The sequence below is a fragment of the Cherax quadricarinatus genome, chromosome 33 (assembly GCF_038502225.1).
Source record: "Cherax quadricarinatus isolate ZL_2023a chromosome 33, ASM3850222v1, whole genome shotgun sequence".
NCBI lineage: Eukaryota > Metazoa > Arthropoda > Malacostraca > Decapoda > Parastacidae > Cherax > Cherax quadricarinatus.
In genome coordinates, this window is record NC_091324.1 from 28,459,508 (window position 1) to 28,482,344 (window position 22,837).

The 22,837-nt window shown below is 39.5% G+C and overlaps 1 protein-coding gene across 4 annotated transcripts in view; it reads left to right on the forward strand.

Annotated features, from left to right (window-relative positions):
- The first annotated feature begins 7,013 nt into the window (after positions 1 to 7,013).
- The window catches only part of LOC128693933 (pseudouridylate synthase 7 homolog), a 39,740-nt gene continuing 23,916 nt past the window's right edge, over positions 7,014 to 22,837 (forward strand). For all 4 annotated transcript variants that reach the window (XM_053783836.2, XM_053783839.2, XM_053783840.2 and 1 more), the window contains exons 1-4: positions 7,014 to 7,164; positions 10,272 to 10,651; positions 11,616 to 11,710; positions 16,206 to 16,745. In XM_053783836.2, the coding sequence (XP_053639811.1) occupies positions 10,272 to 10,651; positions 11,616 to 11,710; positions 16,206 to 16,745 (1,015 nt within the window). In that variant the 5' untranslated portion in view covers positions 7,014 to 7,164. The remainder of the gene's footprint in view (positions 7,165 to 10,271; positions 10,652 to 11,615; positions 11,711 to 16,205; positions 16,746 to 22,837) is intronic.

Genomic DNA, 22,837 nt, shown 5'->3' on the forward strand with positions numbered 1-22,837 from the left:
ACCATAACATTGTATCAATCGCATCTGCTAGGAAAATGACAGGATGGATAATGAGAACCTTCAAAACTAGGGAGGCCAAGCCCATGATGACACTCTTCAGGTCACTTGTTCTATCTAGGCTGGAATATTGCTGCACTCTAACAGCACCTTTCAAGGCAGGTGAAATTGCCGACCTAGAAAATGTACAGATAACTTTCACGGCGCGCATAACGGAGATAAAACACCTCAATTACTGGGAGCGCTTGAGGTTTCTAAACCTGTATTCCCTGGAACGCAGGAGGGAGAGATACATGATTATATACACCTGGAAAATCCTAGAGGGACTAGTACCGAACTTGCACACGAAAATCACTCACTACGAAAGCAAAAGACTTGGCAGACGATGCACCATCCCCCCAATGAAAAGCAGGGGTGTCACTAGCACGTTAAGAGACCATACAATAAGTGTCAGGGGCCCGAGACTGTTCAACTGCCTCCCAGCACACATAAGGGGGATTACCAACAGACCCCTGGCAGTCTTCAAGCTGGCACTGGACAAGCACCTAAAGTCAGTTCCTGATCAGCCGGGCTGTGGCTCGTACGTTGGTTTGCGTGCAGCCAGCAGCAACAGCCTGGTTGATCAGGCGCTGATCCACCAGGAGGCCTGGTCACGGACCGGGCCGCGGGGGCGTTGACCCCCGAAACTCTCTCCAGGTAAACTCCAGGTAATGGAGCAGGGAGAGAGTGAACCTAGTAGCGACTAGTGATGAGACGGTCCAGGAGCTATGAATCGACCCCTGCAGCCACAATTAGGTGAGTACACACACACACACACACACACATATTAGGTGAGTACACACACAAACACACACACACATTAGGTGAGTACACACACACACAGATTCCTGATAGGGCAGACATGTGGTCATCTAGTCAGTGAGACAGTGTGACCTCCCGCCAACCATCTGGCTCAAGTCAAAACACAATTGCCTTCTATATAACACACCAGCCATAATACAAATTTATCCAATAAAATGTGTTAAAAATCTTGACACTTCGCAAAATAAGCAGATTAATGTTCAGTTTTTTCAAGATTGATGGACTGATTACATCGACTCCAGGCTGAGGGACTGATTACCTCAAACTCCTCCTGATCTTCGCCATTCTTCTTTGTTTAGGACTGATAAAGCCACTGTGTGGCGAAACGTTTCCTCAGTAAAAATACCCAAGTGTTGCACATATGTCTAATTCGTCATGTTGTCAGTTCTCTGAACCATTTATCTAGTCAGACGACTGCTCATGATAACCTAACCCAAAGCCAGATCCATCAGAGACAAAGTGAGATTATTATTTATTATAATCACAGGGAAGCGCTAAATCCGTAGGATTATACAGCGCATGTGGGGGGGGATGGAAGGTATTTAGGCTCAATTCAGGGAACCGGAGCACAGATCCAATTCCCTAGATCAAGAGCCCCTCACCAGCGTCAAGGAACCTCCCTTGAGAGGAGACAAAGTGAGAGGCGGATTTCAATAAAGATTTGAGATGTTCAAATTAATGAACCTCTGACGTTCAGGGAGGATCATAGGCTCACGCCCTTTCAGGTGTAAAGTGAGGGGCTCTTGATCTAGGGAATTGGATCTGTGCTCTAGTTCCCTGAATTGAGCCTGAATATCTTCCATCCCTCCCCCACACAGGCGCTGTAAAATCCTACGGGTTTAGCGCTCCCCATGATTATAATAATAATTTCAGGCGTAAAGCATAGAAAAAAATAAATATATATATATCAAATGAGGTAAAGTAATAATACAAAATCGAAATATTTTAATTGTTGCATTATATAAAAGCTAATGGTAGACAAGCCTGAGAAGTAATATATATATAAAAACGAATAAAATTATTTTTTTTCTGATCCACCGCCAAATAATTACAACAAAATACAAATGAACAGGAGTGTTGATCTCGAGAATAGTAGATAAATTGTCAGCTCGGGAAGGAATCCCTTCATACCAGGTCCTGCAGCAGAATGCTGAGAGAAGGAAATGCAGCTGAAGTGGCTCAAGGATCGTAGCAGTTGAGACTGTTGTTGTTGCTTTTTTAAGACCTACGACGGTTTATGCTATATGGGTGCTGATTGAGAGAGTGAAGCCATGGTCGGGGCGAGGCATTCAAGAGCCTCTCCACTCAGAGTGAAGGTGAGCATGTCACAGGCACGTAATGAGGGTGGACAGTTTGAGAATAATGATGCTCTACACTACACCAAATGTATGACAAGATTGTGAGACTGAATTTATAGTAAAGTAGTATCTGTGTGATTTCCTAAATCATGAATCTGTGATATGCCTTGCAGAGTGGTGATGTAAAATTGGAGCTCCGCCTCTCCTCTGTGTCTCTCGCTTTTGACAGTACACAAGTCTCCGTCTATTGCCTCACCTTCACATTGTCCTGACTCTGGAGCAAAATTCTTCTCCAGGATGAGAACTGATCACCTCAAAACTAAGTGTTCAAGGGTGATGAACTGATTAAATCTTTACATCTCCACTGCTTCTACCTCCTCCTCCGTACTCGAATGAAGAAGTCTTCTGTGTAGGCGAAACATTTCGGAATAAAGATACCTAACTGTAGCACATGTGCCTTACCTATCAATTAACCCACCCAGGTGAGGCAGGAGTTAGGAAGTAGATAGTGCCCACACAAACCACTGTACTAGCCTGGTATCCCGTAACTCCCGTGTACTGACCCCTTCTTTAGCATATCCGCTCAAGGAAAGAAACAACAAATTTGACTGCATTTTTAGGTTTCACAAACTTGCACACGAAAATCATTCCCTGCGAAAGCAAAAGACTCGGCAGATGGTGCAACATCCCCCCAATGAAAAGGAGGGGTGCCACTAGCACGATAAGAAACAACACAATAAGTATCAGGGGACAAAGACTGTTCAACTACCTCCCAGCATACATAAGGGGGATTACCAATAGACCCCTGGCTGTCTTCAAGCAGGCACTGGACAAGCACCTAAAGTCGGTACCTGACCAGCCGGGCTGTGGTTCATACGTTGAATTACATGCGGCCAGCAGTAACAGCCTGGTTGATCAAGCCCTGATTCACCATGAGGCCTGGTCACAGACCGTGCCGCTGGGTCGTTGACCCCCGGAACTCTCTCCAGGTACACGAGTTTAGTGAACCCTTAAATACTATATTTTCGTACAATTTTATGCCAGATGTACAGTGTTCTTATCTTTCACTACCTGCGAGGTTTTTGTTTATGCCTTCAGAACACATTTTGCAATCGACTTAAAATTTCCAACCCTTGTAAATTTGCAAATGGTAGTTGTGAATGTCCCCTGCTCAGTTTTATATAGACCACTCCCAGTATGGGTTATATAATAACTTTAGAAAGTCTCTTTTGATCGCCTCAAAATTTCAACATTTGTATATCCTACTTAGAGAAAGGTTTATATTGTTAGTGGAGTGTATAGGTGCTATTTTGCCACCTTTAATCTCGAAATGCCTCCTTCAATCACATTTCTAAAGGGGGTACCTTGATACAGATGAAAGGGGGCTTTTAGTCCAAGGAACTGGACTTATTCTTCTTTTCCTTGTATTTAATCTTAATGCCTCCCATTCCTAAGGTGTTATATGACCCGTACGAGTTTAGCTTTTCCCCGACGAAAATAATAAAAATATATAATCTGCTTCAATATTTAATAAGTGATGCTTCTTATGAAATGGATGAACTGCAATAACTGAAGAACACACCTAGTCGGCTTCAAAATTTTAGTGCTGATGTGTTTTCCCTAAAAGGAGCTTCATCTTGATTTTAGGTTCCGTATGTTTAATGTGTCAATTTTATTTACTGAATCTAAGAACAGCGGGCAGCATGAGTTGTGCTCCTCAATTTTACGAGCAACCTAGGCTGCCTAGTGCCCCTTTGACGGCCTACCAACAAGATATACAACACTAACGTACGTACGTAGAGACCCATGATGATGTAAATCAACTGTGGAAGCCTAGCAAACTTATTTTTATGTCAATTAAAATAGAAATACCTGTTGGTACCCTATATTGGCCCCGCTGCCATAAGATGGGCAAACTACCGAAGTTCTCCCTATTATGTCCACACAACTGAAGCAACTTTCTCATGGCTAGGGTAAAGCACAAGAGAGGCAACGCTAGACATTACTGCAAGACTCAGAACAACACAGGAGAGGAAAGTATTACTCTAGAATCGGGGATAGGTTGTAGCCGATGACTTCCTACAAGGGAGAAGTGTAATAATGTTGGTAGAATTACCGACAACATGTTAAGTGGAGGGACATAAGTACAACTAATGTGACTTTTTTTGTGGCAATAAAAGCCACAAAAAAAAAAAGGTCACATTAGCTGCACTTGTGCCCTTCTACCTAACATATTGTCGGTAATTCTACAAACATTATTACAATTTGTCGGACACTGCAACATAATGGACGTTTCATGCAAACGTTATTTGGACACCTTCCTTCGTGCTTATAGCTGTCGCAACAGACACAACTTTCTACAAGATTGCCGTGCAGAGAAGGTGATACCTAAATCTACTCCTACACAACTCTCAAACTCCAGACACCCATTCTCTCCAGCTACCCGATCTTACTTGACTGAATGCGCCGAAGAGCTTTCAAACACTGCTAAGGAAACACTAGAAACGGCAAGAAATATGAGGGCCAGTCTGCAGATTGACCACCGCACTGCTGAGCACATCCTCAGTACAGTCACAACAGTCAACCTACAACAGAAGATTAAACTCAAACGCCACAATAAAATGTCACATTAGTTGCACTTGTGTCCTTTTACCTAACAAGGGAAAAGTGAGTGTATGGACCTTGCTATAACCAACGCTATCTCCGGGTTCGAACCTACAGCGTTACACGTACAATTCGGAGATACCTTTCTTGGATCATTGTAGTACAAGGTACTGACTGGGATTATTCAATACGTATTTTGTATCTCGCAGGGGCCGAAATACATTCAGCTTTCTTACGTGATTCCCAGTGTCATAATCATCACCCTCCGTGTAAACTAAAACATTATATTTAATTTATTTTCTAATTAGATTAGGTTAGGTTACATGAACCCTTCAACACGTATTCAGTCACAAAAAGCACTTTTAATAAAAAAAGGTCAACAGTAACAGCCTGGTTGATCAGGCCCTGATCCACTGCGAGGCCTGGCCATGGATCGGGCCGCGGGGGCGTTGACCACCAGAATATCCCCAAGGTATACTCCAGGTAAGATGGTGACTAAGTAGCATCGTTCAGATCTACACGAATGTTATTGGTGATTTTAATAACTTGTTTTGGAAGTCAATATATCATAGCTTAGTGGTAGTGTTTGTCTCACAACCGAAAGGATATGGGTTCGATTCCCAGACAAGTCGGGTTGCATGCTAGGTAACATTCCCTTGTGCAACTCTTGGGTATCTTTATTGAGTACAGGCTAAAACGTTGTGTAGTTTTAAAAATAGGTTAGATAAATACATGAGTGGATGTGGGTGCGTGTGAGTTGGACCTGATTAGCGTGTGCTACAAGGTCAGTTGTCGTGTTCCTTCCTTAAGTGAATGAGACCTGACCTGGGCTTAAGCCGGTAGGAAACTTGGACCTGCCTCGCATGGGCCAGTAGGCCTGCTGCAGTGTTCCTTCTTTCTTATGTTCTTATCAGTCCATACAAAGGAGAATCTATTCAAGATTAATGGACTGACCACATCGACTCAAGGTTGAGGGACTGATTACCTCATTCTTCTCCTGTTCTTATTATTATTATTAAAGATTCGCCGGTATTCTCCCGGCCCGGGCCTTTCCCAAGTGGTGGCCCGGCCTTGGCTCCCTCTTTAGGGAGTGTCTGAGACCTAAGTCTCCCATGGGAGGAGGCACAATTACCTCCTCATCTTTGGGACCAACTGTCCCCAGGCCTAGCCACAAGCTAGGCCTCTCTGGTCTGCCATCCCCACCCCAAGGGGGCTAATGGGAATGACAGTCTTATGAGCTAAAGGCTCGGGCTCAGGCACCTACCCTACCCTAGAAGGGTTAGGCATGGTGTCGATGTCTCCTGTTCTTCAGGATCCTCCTTGTATGGACTGATAAAGCCACTGTATGGCGAAACGTTTCCTCAATAAAGATACCCAAGAGTTGCACATATGTTTAATTTATCAACATGTCGGTTCTCTGAACCATTCATCTACAACATTCCCTTGGATTATTATTATTATTAATGTTATTTAGGGGAAGCACTAAATACGTATGGGTCATACAGTGCCTGGGCTTGGGTGGTAGCGTCCTCAGCTCACACACTGAGGGGTTAGGATTGATCTCAGGCACGGTGGAACGTTGGGCATGTTTCCTTATATCTGCTGTCCCTGTTCACCTAGCAATAAGTAGGTACCTGGGTGTTTATCATATTATACCTACTGCCCTACTTCATCACCTAGCAGTAAGTAATAACAATATCTTTATTTATACAAGTATATATACAAGGTATTCGGGCCCAGCTGACATCAATGACAAACTATTATATAGAAAGCCGCTTGTTATGCAGAGCATTTCAGGTAATTTTTTCTCTATAATAGTTGTTTCAGGTAATTTTTTGTCTATAATAGTTGTTTCATGTATTTGTAGAAATAAAGATTATTATTCTGTCACTGCTAGGATGGACCACTATGGTATCCGGAGAAGCCGCGGGGTTTCACCTTTAAATGGGAAAAGAATTTGAATGAATCAAGGCATTTTAAACCTTCCTTCAGGATTAACCGAGTATCAAACATGGCGTATATATCCACATACTAAATATTTTATAAAGCCTGTGTTAATTGATTTTTTAGTTACTAAAGATTCATAGGTTATCTTCTGCGTTGGTGTGGGCTTGTGAAGGATGGGAACCACGCCACATCGTATATACTACTCAGTGTTCGTCTTCCTCGCCACTCAACATACTTATATATTATATATTCTGATGAATTACGGAACTTAATGCATATGAAATTATATATTGATGAATGAAATATCAGACGATTTGCTCTGTTGTAATTTTACGCCCCAGAAATGATGGTTTATGTTAGTTAAGTTAAGCGGAAGCTGAGGCCAAGTGTGGGCATCGTCCGCTTGTTGTTGTAGTGAAGGAACAACACCGAGGCTCCGGAGGCAGATGACGGCGTGGTGAGGCTTTATTATTATTCATATTTTCTTAACTTACTATGAAGTATATGCTGTTTTTGATAGGCATTATCATCTGCGCATCAATAACAATTGCTTAACGACAACAGAGATAGAGAATTTAGTGTAAGGGTGTGTTTAGGCGGGGTTGTGACCTAGGTTATTGGTAGCATAGTACGTGCAGCCACCAGGCAGCCTCGGCGGGAGTAGTTTGTTCCTCAGGAACCCAGGTAATATCTCCTGATGCACGTCTTTATCAGATGATGACCCGCTCAATGATTAAGCAACCGTTGACATAGTGGTGCTGGGCACCCGTGTTGAAGGAACTAGTGGTGTACCGGTGCTAGTGCTCTTACACTCTTACCCCTATCACATACCTTTACTAAAGCCATAAATGCAGTAAGTATTTTACACATGTATGTTTTAATGCACATCCTTGGTGTATAGATCACTATCCTTCCTAAACATTGTTCTTCTGCAGTCTTCTTTCAATAATTCTTCCAAACACTCTTTGTTTTATTATATATATAAAGTTAAAGTTACTACTTGTTATAGTCATTTGGTTTATTTCCCTGTAGTTCCTGCACACACTCCACTTCCTTCCTTGTACCTTATTCAAGGGAACTATGCAGGTTGTTTGCCAGTCCTTCAGTATTTTCCCCTCTTCCATGTCCTTAATGAATAAATGCACCAGTTCCTCCAAAACTGTATCCCCATCCACTTGTAATTTCTTGCTTCTAATCCCATGTCCAGGGTCTTTACCCTCTTTCATTTTACCCATTTCTTATCATTCACCTCTGGCACTTTCTTAATCTATATTATTCCTCCCCACCCAAGGCATGAGATCACTGCCTTCCTATTACCATCAATTTTAGCATATGATATATATACTCCCCATATTTCCAATAACTCTCCTTCCTCATCTAATATTTTTCCCTTTCATTTTTAACTGGCATGCCCATTTACTCCCTCAGTTTATTAATCTCTCTCCTAAACTTTTTTCCTACTCTCAGCAAAGTTTGCTGATAGACTTGCTCATTCTTTCATTGACTGTCCTCTTACACACACCCTTACAGTTCATTTTTTCTTCACCTTGTCTCTCCATATACTGTACTGTACTTTGCCTTTTGTATATCATTATTACATATTCTAACTTTTTGTTTTTTTACCCTTACCATCATTTTTGTCTATCATTCCACCAGTCGTACCCACCTGCACCTACCCTCCTGTAACCACAGACTTCAGCTGTGCACTCTAGCACTACATCCTAAATTTACCCCATACCTCTTCAACCCCTTCCTTATTACATGTACTCCCTTTACCCCACCTTTCTACTAACAGTTGCTTATATCTCCCACTGTGTATTTAGCCCTTTCAGGGTTTCAGCCGTACTAGTACGGCTTTCGCACCAGGGTTTTTGATGTACTAGTACGCCTAAATTCTAGCGCCCTCAAATCTAGTGAGAGAACTGGTAGGCCTACATATGAAAGAATGGGTCTATGTGGTCAGTGTGCGCAGTATAAAAAAAATCCTGCAGCACACAGTGTGTAATGAGAAAAAAAAAACTTTGACCGTGTTTTTGGATTAAAACAGCGACTTTGCACTGTATTTTCGTATGGTATTTATTGATGTATTCTAGTTTTTCTGGTCTCATTCTATAGAATGGAAGACATATTACAGAAATTGAGATGATTTTGACTGATTTTACAATGAAAAGTACCTTGAAATTGAGCTCAAAATAGCAGAAATGTTAGATTTTTACCCAAGTTTAAAAGTAAACAAATCATGCTAAGCGTCCAATACACGTTAACTGGTGAGTCTAATATTCTTTCACAAGTGTGCTGATATTATTTATACCATTTTTTAGACTAATGCATAACAGTAAATTTTCTATTTTTTGTGAGAATAAAAATTCAAAGTGGAAAGCAAAACAATGTAAGAGGGGCATTGGGACGTGACTAATGAACAGAGGAAATATCATTTTAGTTCCAGGAATGTCTTTCTTGTTTATTCTGGACCCTATTTGGAAATTGGCATCTTTTGAAATTTGTGTGAAATGGGCAAAATTGCTAAATTCTGACCACTGTATTGGATAGTTGAAATCGGTAAATGGGTGGTTTCTTGCACTCATTAGATAGAAAAAATGGAGTTCTAGCGAAATATTCATGATTTTCGTCGACTAGTACAGTGGAATTGGCCGAAAATAGGGCTCAAAGTGGGCAAAATCGCCGATGCGTAAACATCGTCGAGACCGCTAACTTCGCGAGAGCATAATTCCGTAAGTTTTCCATCAAATTTCATACTTTTGGTGTCATTATGATCGGGAAAAGATTCTCTATGTTTTCATGAGAATTTTTTTTTTTTTTTTTTTAAATTTGGGCGACCCTGAGAACAAGTTTCTGAGAGGGCCTGCCGCCCCTGAAAGGGGCGGCAGGCCCTCATGTCTCCCACTGATACCATTCTCCTTGTACTCCATCTGCCTTTTACTATACCTTTTACTAAGTAATCTGACATACTAGTTTCTCCTCTGAGAGACATGCACATTCTGAAATTTGTACATCGTCCTTTTATCCACCAGTACATAGTCTGGTAAACTACATCATGTCTTATAAACTTTTCTTATCCTCATTTTATTCAAAAAATAAATATTACCTATTACTGGATTCCTTTCAGTACATAATTCAGTTAGAGGTCCTGTATCATTTACCTCTGGCACTTCAAGCTTATCTACTGTACCCTCTCCAGCAGTCTCTCCCACTTCAGCATATAGGTCAACTGCAATAGGTATTCTCTCATTTGGTTCGAGACTCCCTAAGTATTCTTTTAAACACTTCCCAGAATCTCTCTCATCTTGATTCTTTCGCCTCCATGTATGGCACATAAACATTTAATATAACTCGCTTCTTACAGTCTACTTTTACTCTACTCCATGTGGAAAACAACCTTACATCAAGCACAAAACCTGTGAGGGTTTTCCAGTCCAGTGGTGGAAACAGCTTTATCTTCAAGCCACTAATCAAGAGTTATTTGCTATAATTATGGTAATTTATTATGCTGTTGGTTTCAAAGAATTTGTAGTAATTAATCCAATTTAATTTCCTTTAATGCAGATGGAAGAAGAAGGATTAATGTCCTCTGTCCCACAAGATTCTCTTGATAAGGATTTTACTAAGGAAATGGATGTTATAGAGGGTGATGAAAGTAACTTAGATGGGAATAATGCTGGGGAAGACGAAGAGGCTGATGTGCATGAGGCTGATGAAGTTGAAGAGAGTCAAGATGCTGAGGAGAAGGAACCCTCAGAAGAAGCAAATCTGCAGGAAGATGCATTAGATAACATCACTGATGATGTAGAATCTGCAAATAAGTCAGATAATAAAGAAAAAAGTGAAGACGAAAAAGCTCCCCCTGAAAAGTCTGCAGAGAACGAAGTGGGTATCACACACTATGCTGGAAATCATGAGGGTTTCTTTGGTATTATTAAACAAAGGTAGGTTATTGCTTTATGAAAATTGTCTAAATTCTTTGTGAAAAATTTTTTTTAAGTTAAGAAATGGAATGTGTAATAAATACATCCATCCATCCATCCACAAAACTAAGTGTTTTTTAAAACAAATAAGAATACTTCAACTAGCAGGGAATCAAACCCGAGTTATTTAACTAGCCTCTCCTTTAAACTAGCTAGATTCTCGACACCTTAGTCCACTATTAAATATATAGACACGAAAGCACAAGTAATACAGTCACAAACAAGTGACTTTAACAATGCAAAACAAACCACATTAGCTCAAGACCTTTCACATTTTCATGCTTCGTCAGGAGCTATTCAATGTTGCAGGAGTTGTAATAAGAAAGATTTTCTCAGGGGTAAGGAAGTGTGTATAACATATGGCCTGTTCCACCAGAGATAGTTCTCTCTGCATTTTATTCCTATAGGTTCTTTTACCGGTTAGTTGAACTTGAGTCCTGGAAATGGGAAGTACAGTTCCTGCACTTTAAAGGAAGGGCTTGGGATATTGGCAGTTTGGAGGGACTTCTAAACTGTCATATCTGAGTGCCTCTTCAAAGACAGTGATTATGTATGAGTGAAGTGAAAGTGTTGAATGATGATGAAAGTATTTTATTTTTGGGACTTTTCTTTCTTTTTGGGTCACTCTGTCTTGGTGGATCTTGCTTAATCCCCAGTCTTACGCGAGAGTTTCCATTAGTTCAGCACAGAAGAAATTATTGGAAAAACTACAGTATTTAAAATAAATATAAAATTATGTATAAGGTGGATAGAATTATTTTTTTTTCTCTCAATTTTTGCTTTGAGTAATGCATAGTTTTTGAGTCAGTGATTATAATATTGGAACATGCAAAGATGTTTTAGCTTAGCAAATCACTACGTGTTTAGTCTGGTTTCAATTACATAAATATTTACAATATTCTAATACATATAACATTCTTTTCAGGTTTTCAGATTTTCTTGTGAATGAAATAAACAGTGCTGGAGAGATTGTTTGCATCACCGAACAAATGGTCCCTCACGAACCTGAAGAAATTCCAGGTGACTGTGCATCTTTTTCCTGTAATGTTAATTTTGTGTAATTTCATTGCTTTCAGTAATACACAGTACAGGCTGGCCATCACTAATCCGGCAATCAGTAATCCGGCACTAATTTCAGCTAGCATAATTTAAAATTTCCGGGGTCACCACACCAACTTGCCGCTACTGTTTGGTGGCGCTACTTGCTGCATAAGTCACTCCAATTTGGTTTTCTCCATTTATTGTTATAACCTGCTCACTTTTAGCCCTAGCCGTGGTTCCAACGAATTAAAGAAATGCTTCTTGTTGTGTAAAGCACATACACTGTACATTGTCCATAAAAGATAAGGTGGTTTTGAAGCCACTGTCAGTTGCCATGAGCTCAGGCTCACTCAGATAAGCTGTGACTGCTAATTTAGGCCTATATGGGAGAGAATAGGTCTCTGTGTAAGTGTGCACTGTATAAAGAAAAATCCTGCAGCACGCAGTGCTTAATGAGAAAATACTGCAACTGTTTTTGGTGTAAAACTGCTACTTTCCGGTGTATTTTTGTAAGGTTTTTATGGTAGTATTCTCGTCTTTTTGGTCTCAATTGATAGAATAGAAGATATATTACAGAAATAGATGTGATTTTGATTTGTCTCACAATGGAAAGTACCTTGAAATTGAGCTTAAGGTAGCAGAAGTGTTTGATTTTAGCCGATGTTCAAGAGTAAACAAATGTCACCGTCCAGTACGTGCCCAACCGGCCGGTCTAATACTCGGTCACGAATGGGTTGACATTATTTATACAATTATTACAATAATGCAGTAGTCTCCATAGCAGTAAATCTTCTATTTTTTGTGTGAAAAAGCAAGCATAATATAAAAGGAGCCTGGAGATGTGACTAATGAACAGAGAAAATGTCTGCATTGTTTATTCTGGACCCTATTTTGAAATTGGCATCTCTTGAAATTTGTGTGAAATTGTTCAAATTACCAATTTCTGACCACTTTATTGGGTAGTTGCAATAGGTAAATGGGCGGTTTCTTGTACAGCCTCTCACTTAACGATGGAGTTTTGTTCCTAAGACCATGTCGGTAAATGAATTTGTCACTAAGTGAGGAGCATTCTGTAATGGTGGTGGGTTTCTGTCACCCATGTTTGATATTGTTTTAATGTCACCTTTGCACCATTTATAAAATTTCTGTTATATATTTTTAAATGTTTATACAGTAGTGTACTGTATATTGCAGTAGACAGAATAGCGGAAATAAGCTCTAATGTATATTATTTAACCCCTTGACTGTTGCAACCCCAAATCCTGAGGTGTCTCCTGGTGTCGCAAAATTTAAAAAAAAAAATTACGAAATGATAGAGAATGTTTTCCCGATTGTAATGACACCAAAAGAATGAAATTTGATGAAAAACTGATGGAATTACACTCGTGATGTTAGCAACCTTGGCGATATTTACAAATCGGCGATTTTACCCACTTTGAGTCCTATTTTCAGCTAATTCCATTGTTCCAGTTGACCAAACTCATAGGTATTTCTTTAGAACTCCATTTTTTCTATCAATTCAATTGAGTACAAGAAACTGCCCATTAAATGTACCAATTTCAACTACCCAATAACGTGGTCAGAAATTTGAAATTTGGCCAATTTCACAAAAAATAAAAAATATGACATTTTCAAAATAGGGTCCAGAATGAACATTGCAGACATTCCTGGCTCAAAAATAACATTTTCTTTGTTCATCAGTCACATTTCCAGGCCCCTCTAATATTACTCTTGCTTTCTATTTTGAATTTTTATTCAAACAAAAAAATAGAAGATTTACTGTTATGCAGACTACGGCAATATTGTAATAGTTGTATAAATAGTGTCACTCCATTCATGACTGCATATTAGAATGGCTACTTGGACATTTATTGGTAAATGACATCATTTGTTTACTTTTGAACATCAGCAAAAAACAAACATTTTCCCTACTTTGAGCTCCATTTCAAGGTTCTTTTCATAGTAAAACCAATCAAAATCACCTCTATTTCCATAATAATTATTTATTTATTTATTTTATGTGTTTGCAAACAGTACATTGAGATTTTGTATTTACAATAGTGGGTTGCAGTGCAAAGAGAGCCTCTATTATTCATAGGCATTATGGGCTAACTTAACGTTATTGGCTTACAGACTACTTAAACTAAGGATTATATCATAGTTGTACAGTAGGATAGTAATTATTTCATAGTTGTACAGTAGATTATTAATTATAAGTGAATCAAAATTTGTATAAGACAAGAGATATATTCATATGTTCAGAAATACAAGTCATGATGTGGGAGTACATAAGTGAGTATTTAGCGTTTAGTCTAGGGTGATTAAGTGGCTTTTAAGAAGAGTCTTAAATTGATTTTCAGACTGGGTTACTTTAATATCTTCTGGTAATGAATTCCATATTTTGGGGCCCTTTATGTGCATAGAGTTTTTACACAGTGTGATATGGACACAAGGTATATCAAAAAGAGATCTGTGTCTTGTGTTGTGGTCATGTGTCCTGTTTAGGTTGGTGAGGAGAAGTTTGAGTGGAGGGTTTATATTTGGGTGTATTGTTCTGTATGTAGTAGGCACATGAATATGTTTTCCATTCTATCAAATGAGACCAAGAAAATGAGAATACAACCATAAATACTATACGAAAATAGACCACAAAGTCGGCATTTTAATTAAAAAAATGGTTGGAGTTTTTTTTTTCTTATTATGCACTGCGTGCTGCAGGATTTTTTTTATATGGTACACACTGACCACACAGACCCATTCTCTCACATGTGGGCCTACCAGCTTTCTCCTGCTTGATTTGAAGCCACTAGAATTTATGAGTATATATACGTCAAAAACGGTGGCTCGTAAGACTTGTATATACGACCAAAACAGTCAAAGGGTTAAGGCATGCACACTTGTCAGAGAGCCCTACATAAGTCTGAGTTGTCGGTAAACAAGTACATCACTAAGTGAGGAGAGGCTGTAATCAATCGACAGAATTGAAGGAATACTTGCAAAATAGATATGAGTGTGGTAGACTGGAACAATAGAATAGGACAAAAATAGGGCGTGAAGTGGGCAAAATCGCCAATACATAAATATCACTGTTGGGTTAAGTGTATTCTAACCTAACCACTCTATAATCTGGCAACATCATTAATCCAGCACCCTACAGGTCTTGATGATGCCAGATTAGTGATGGTCAACCTGTACTATTATCAGAATTATATTGATACAAGGGTTAGAGGTTGACTTTTTCTTTTCATTTGCAACATTGCCAGGGGAAACTGTGCACAGTGCTGAGCAAGAATTTTTTAATTTAGGGGCTATACTTGTACTGGAAAATGCCTTCCTCTCTTATATATCCTACCCTGAGCCTTGCCCTCCTCAGAAAAGTTCTTAATAGCTTTTAAAATGCTACTACCTATTTCATATATTTCCATCACCTGCTTCATTGCTCTATAATCCACTCTAGCATATACCTTTTCCAAATTCATAAATGGAAATAATAGCTTCTTATCTATATCATTGTGTTGCTTACATAAATGTTTTAATTCAAATCCTTAATCTGCATCATCTTCCTTTCCTAAATTAACCTTGTTCATCTGCAATCTTTCTTTGTTTTCCCCTATGTCAATAATTATTAATATCAGCAAGTCTAATACATGTACTTCTGTTGTGCTCTCTGTCAGAAAGAGAGTGGCCAGTTTGTCCAAAGTATTGGAGAGGATAAGAGAAGCAGGGAATGGAGTAGACTCCAGAGGCATCAGTAGCAGGAGAGGAACAAACTAGATTACTATAAAGGGTATTAATCTGTCAAAAAGTAAGTCTGATGTCTAAGGAAAGGAGGGATTTGTTCAAGATTTAGGAGACTTGAAATATAGGGAAGGCAAAGAACAGATTTCACAGGGGTAGAGAGTTTGGGAAATAAAAGAAGTCTGTTTAGCATGTGAGTAGGCAGAATTCACGAAATCGGAAAGGTAGCTAAGGCGAGAGAATGAACTGTGAAGAGTGGAAATTTCTGAGTCCAGAAACTGAGGGTCACAAATGCAGAGGGCACAGAGAAAGAAAGAAATAATGCTTTTCTTGACAGGGAGAATGGTAAGAATAGTGAATATACATGCCACTGTGGATTAGCTTGCAATAAACGGAAAAAAGAAAAGCCTGTAGCTTAGTGATTGATATGCACATCAGGGAAAGGAAGCAAAGAGCTAGGTTCGCATTCATCTTTAAACTGGGAGGAAGGAGTAGTAATCTAGTTCGTACCTCTCCTGCTGCTGATGCTTCTCTTGTCCTCTTATCCTTTAGAAAAACTGGCCTCTCTTTGTTAATAGTTACCTAACATATTTTACCAGGTATACCTAACAAAGATGGCATAAATTTTTATCTTGATGTAAAAAGTGTATAAATATATACTGTTGATTGATTTTTAGAAACCTTTATGTGACCTCAGGTATTGTAATTGTAGCAATGATTTTAATCTATTTTAAAGCTGAACCAGCTGAGCTACCACCAGAACTGACACCAGAGAAGATCAGTGAACTAAATAGGTTGGTGGGTATTAAAGAGCCTGTGAGATTACCCATTGTTGCTCCAACTAAAAAAGACCTTGAAGCAGAGGAGACTCCCACATGTGATCAGAGTGAGACGGAAGAGTCTGAGATCAGCTTGCAACAGGCAGATGAAGATAAAAAAATGCAAGATGATGATGGTGAAGAAGACAATGATCAGGATGACAAATTAGCAGAGGAAGGTTTAAATGATGTTAAGCAGGAAACCGTCAAGCATGAAACTGTAGATAAAGTAAAGGACGAGAGTGAAGAAATGGAACATCATGAATTTACGGAAAGTGAAACAGAATTCAAAATGGCATCAAAAGAAGAGGATGAATCGGATAAAATAACTGAAGAAGCAGAAGTAGCAAAAGACGTGGAAGGCATATTTAAGAAACCATTAGAAGAACCCTTCAACAAGGGATCATCAGCTGAGAATTACAAAAAGAATAAAGACAAGTTTGGTAAGGAAACAGGAGGTAGGTGTATTGTGGTGTTCATTGATGAATAAACCACATGTGCATTACCTAGCTATGTTTATTTGAGTTGACCAGTGTCTTTACCAGTTTAATACAAACATGAGTTTGCATGTAATGTCATAGGGTAAGTGACTGGCATATTGGTGATCAAGCATGTACCAGTGTATTTTAAGCATAACTCTACATTACTACTACAGATAATGATAGTAATAATAATAATAATAATAATAATAATAATAATAAAAATAACAATAATAATACAAAATGGGAATTGACACAGTTACTTTTTGCTGATGATACTGTGCTTTTGGGAGATTCTGAAGAGAAGTTGCAAGGGTTAGTGGACGAGTTTGGGAGGGTGTGTAAAGGAAGAAAGTTGAAAGCGAACATAAATAAAGAGTAAGGTGATGAGGGTATCAAACGAGTTAGGTAAGGAAAAAATGGATATCAGATTGGAGGGAGGAAGTATGGAAGAAGTGAATATGTTCAGATATTTGGGAGTAGACTTGTCGGTGGATGGGTTTACCATGGAAATGATGAAGGGGAAAAAAGGTGGGTGGTGTGTTAAGGTATCTTTGAAAACAAAGAACATTATCCTTGGAGGCAAAGAAGGGAGTGTGTGAGAGTATAGTGGTACCAACTCTCTTATATGGGTGTGAAGCATGGGTTGTGAATGTTGCAGTGAAAAGGCTGGAGGCAGTGGAGATGTCGTTTCTAAGGGCAGTGTGAGGCACAAATATTATGCAGAGAATTCGTAGTGTGGAAATTAGGAGGAGGTGTGGGGGTTACTAAAAGTATTATTTAGAGGTCTGAGGAGGAGTGGTTGCAGTTTGGTCATTTAGGTAGGATGGAGGGTGTATAAGTCTGTAATGGAGGGAAGGAGGGGTAGGGGTCATGCTAGGAAAGGATGGGAGGGAGGAATAAAAGAGGTTTTGTGTGAAAGGGGCTTGGATATACAGCAGGCATATGTGAGCATGTTAGATAAGAGTGAGTGGAGACGAATGGTTTTTGGGACTTGACGAGCTGTTGGAGTGTGAGCTGGGTAACATTTTGTGAAGCAATTCAGCAGTGACAGTGTCTTGCAATCTGTTAATTTAATTTTCTCTATAGAGATTTGTCACATTTCATTGTGATGGTTACTATATGAACCATGTGGGTTTAGCACTTAATTTTTATTAAAATCATAAAATTATGATGGGTACTGTATCTTCTAAATCTTATCTGGTCTCTTCTACCTCAAAGTCAATTTTCTCCTAGTTTTTGTTTAGCATTGATTTTTATAGACAAATGGTTTGTAAACTGTTTTGAAAACCAAAATTATATTCCACATTCTTTTTTTTTTTTTTTTCTTTTTTTTTTTCTCAGCAAGTCGGCCGCCTCCCACCGAGGCAGGGTGACCCAAAAAAGAAGGAAAATCCCCAAAAAGAAAATACTTTCATCATCATTCAACACTTTCACCACACTCACACATTATCACTGTTTTTGCAGAGATGCTCAGAATACAACAGTTTAGAAGCATATACGTATAAAGATACACAACATATCCCTCCAAACTGCCAATATTCCAAACCCCTCCTTTAAAGTGCAGGCATTGTACTTCTCATTTCCAGGACTCAAGTCCGACTATATGAAAATAACCAGTTTCCCTGAATCCTTTCACTAAATATTACCCTGCTCACACTCCAACAGATCGTCAGGTCCCAAGTACCATTTGTCTCCATTCACTCCTATCTAACACGCTCATGCACGCTTGCTGGAAGTCCAAGCCCCTCGCCCACAAAACCTCCTTTACCCCCTCTCTCCAACCCTTTCAAGGATGACCCCTACCCCTCCTTCCTTCCCCTATAGATTTATATGCTTTCCATGTCATTCTACTTTGATCCATTCTCTCTAAATGACCAAACCACCTCAACAACCCCTCTTCTGCCCTCTGACTAATAATTTTATTAGCTCCACACCTTTTCCTAATTTCCACACTCCGAATTTTCTGCATAATATTTACACCACACATTGCCCTTAGACAGGACATCTCCACTGCCTCCAACCATCTCCTCGCTGCTGCATTTACCACCCAAGCTTCACATCCATATAAGAGTGTTAGTACTACTATACTTTCATACATTCCCTTCTTTGCCTCCATAGATAACGTTTTTTGACTCCACATATACCTCAACGCACCACTCACCTTTTTTCCCTCATCAATTCTATGATTAACCTCATCCTTCATAAATCCATCCGCCGACACGTCAACTCCCAAGTATCTGAAAACATTCACTTCCATATTCCTCCTCCCCAATTTGATATCCAATTTTTCTTTATCTAAATCACTTGATACCCTCATCACCTTACTCTTTTCTATGTTCACTTTCAACTTTCTACCTTTACACACATTCCCAAACTCATCCACTAACCTTTGCAATTTTTCTTTAGAATCTCCCATAAGCACAGTATCATCAGCAAAAAGTAACTGTGTCAATTCCCATTTTGAATTTGATTCCCCATAATTTAATCCCACCCCTCTCCCGAACACCCTAGCATTTACTTCTTTTACAACCCCATCTATAAATATATTAAACAACCATGGTGACATGACACATCCCTGTCTAAGACCTACTTTTACCGGGAAGTATTCTCCCTCTCTTCTACACACCCTAACCTGAGCCTCACTATCCTCATAAAAACTCTTTACAGCATTTAGTAACTTACCACCTATTCCATATACTTGCAACATCTGCCACATTGCTCCTCTATCCACTCTATCATATGCCTTTTCTAAATCCATAAATGCAATAAAAACTTCCCTACCTTTATCTAAATACTGTTCACATATATGCTTCAATGTAAACACTTGATCTACACATCCCCTACCCACTCTGAAACCTCCCTGCTCATCCGCAATCCTACATTCTGTCTTACCTCTAATTCTTTCAATTATAACCCTACCGTATACTTTTCCTGGTATACTCAGTAAACTTATTCCTCTATAATTTTTACAATCTCTTTTGTCCCCTTTCCCTTTATATAAAGGGACTATACATGCTCTCCGCCAATCCCTAGGTACCTTCCCCTCTTTCATACATTTATTAAACAAAAGTACCAACCACTCCAACACTATATCCCCCCCTGCTTTTAACATTTCTGTCATGATCCCATCAGTTCCAGCTGCTTTACCCCCTTTCATTCTACGTAATGCCTCACGTACCTCCCTCACACTTACATTCTGCTCTTCTTCACTCCTAAAAGATGGTATACCTCCCTGGCCAGTGCATGAAATTACCGCCTCCCTTTCTTCCTCAACATTTAAAAGTTCCTCAAAATATTCTCGCCATCTACCTAATACCTCCCTCTCCCCATCTACTAACTCCCCTTCTCTGTTTTTAACTGACAAATCCATACTTTCCCTAGGCTTTCTTAACTTGTTTAACTCACTCCAAAAATTTTTCTTATTTTCATTAAAATTTCTTGACAGTGCCTCTCCCACTCTATCATCTGCTCTCTTTTTGCACTCTCTCACCACTCTCTTCGCCTTTCTTTTACTTTCCATATACTCTGCTCTTCTTATAACACTTCTGCTTTGTAAAAACCTCTCATAAGCTACCTTTTTCTCTTTTATCACACCCCTTATTTCATCATTCCACCAATCACTCCTCTTTCCTCCTGCCCCCACCCTCCTATAACCACATTCTTTTTGTTTAATGCTAATTTAGCCCAGGCATCATATTAATATCTTCCTGGAGGCCAGTGTACTTTGAGAGTTTCAAGCCATTTCCAGTGCTAAAACCAATCAAAATCATCTCTATTTCTGTAACATGTCTTCCGAATCGAAAAATCATGATTTCAGTTTTTTTCTCTCATTATACACAGTGTGCTGGTGGTGCACACATACCACATAGATGTATTCTCTCATATCTAGGCCAAATGTACCAACAGTTTATCAGAGTGAGCTGAGCTCATGGCGTAGATCTACGGTTTGGACACTCACCGTCAGTAATATGTGAATGTGTGTGTGGTTTTTGTACATAAGCATGTTACATTCATACTTCAGCATTCATAAGTAATGAGAATAGGGAACCATAGAAACCTATACTGTCTGTAGTTACATATACAATATGTAGACTTAGTTGCAGCCATTAATGTTAGGTTCAGGGGAAAACTCTAAACCCTTTTGGGTCACGCAGGACCTGGGAATAGCAGGTATTCAAGTTCGATCCAAGGAAAGGAAGGATAGGTTCATTTTCTTGGATGAAGAGCCACTCACAAGCATCAGGGTACTTTCCTCGAAGATACAAGGTATATTGATATGGCAAATGGGATGAAAGAACTTGGTTCATTCAGCCAGGATATTTATTGGTTATGTTTTGTTCCTGAGATCTTGGTCTCTCTACATGTCTCAGGTCCCATGGTCCTGCCAGGACCAGATTTTTTTTTTTAACACGTCGGCTGTTTTCCACCGAGGCAGGGTGACCGAAAAAGAAAGAACAACCCAAAAAGAAAGAAAAACCTTTTATCATCATTCAACGCTTGCACCATCACTTATACATAATCACTGTCTTTGCAGAGGCGCTCAGATATGACAATTTAGATGTCCCTCCAAACTGCCAATATCCCAAACTTCTTTAAGCGCAGGCATTGTACTTCCCACTTCCAGGAATCAAGTTCGGCTAACCAGTTTCCCTGAATCCCTTCACAAAATATTACACTGCTCACACTCCAACAGCTCGTCCACAAAACCTCCTTTACCCCCTCCCTCCAACCTTTTTGAGGACAACCCCTCGGATTTATACACTCTACAAGTCATTCTACTTTATTCCATTCTCTCTAAATTACCAAACCACCTCAACAACCCCTCTTCAGCCCTCTGATGAACACTTTTAGTAACTACACCTCCTCCTAATTTCCACATTACAAATTCTCTGCATAATATTTACACCACATGTTGCCCTTAGACACGACATCTCCACTGCCTCCAGCCTTTTCACTGCAACATTCACAACCCATACTTCACACCCATATAAGAGTGTTGGTACCGCTATGCTCTTGTACATTCCCTTCTTTGCCTCCATGGATAACAAAAATATCCTGAGTGTAGACACTTGTTCTTTTATTTGTATTATCTTTGAGGGCTTTCACATTTGTACTACTGAACTATAAAAGTTGACCTACCTTACATTTGTATATAAAGTGGTACGTTGACTTACGAGTTTAATTTGTTCTGTGACCATGCTTGAAACTCAATTTACTCGTACATCAAATCAATTTTACTCATTGAAATTAACTGAAATACCATTAATCTGTTCCAGTCCCCCAAAAAACCACCCCAATTTATTTGTTACGGGTTTTTAAATAAGAAAAACGCATTTATGAATACAAAATATTGTATACTCCACCCACCCATCACTACTCTACCCACCACCATCTCTACTACACCCACCACCCTCACTACTCCATCCACACCACATCTATTCCACCCACCATCTATTATCACTACTCCATCCACTACCCTCACTACTGCACCCGCCACCATCACTTTTCCACCCACCACCATCACTACTCCAGCCACCACCATCACTACTTCACCCACTACCATTAATACTACACCCCACCACCATCAATACTACACCCACCACCACCACCAATACTACATCCACCACCATCAGTACTCTATTCACCACCATCACTACTCCACCCACCACCATCACTACTCCACTGACCACCATGACTACTCCACCCACCTCTCACTACTACACCCACCACTCACCACTACACCCACCACCATCACTACACTGACCAGTTTTATTTAAACCTGATGGTTGTTGAAAAAAGAAACTTCAAGGTAGGTGTCTTAATGCAGATGATAGGCCTTTGATTCAAGGAATTGGAGCTGCCTTCCCTTTCATTGACTCTGATTGCCTTCCATTTCTCAAGATACAGTATAACCTCTACTGGTTTAGTGTTTCTTCCATGAAATAAAAAAAATGTTGATATAAAAAGGTATGTTTGCCCACTAGTGTGGCAGGACAGCTGATTGGAATAGTGTGATTGCAAGCTTTCTGTAGAGGAAGCAGTGAGGTGTAATTGTAGTAACAAAGTAT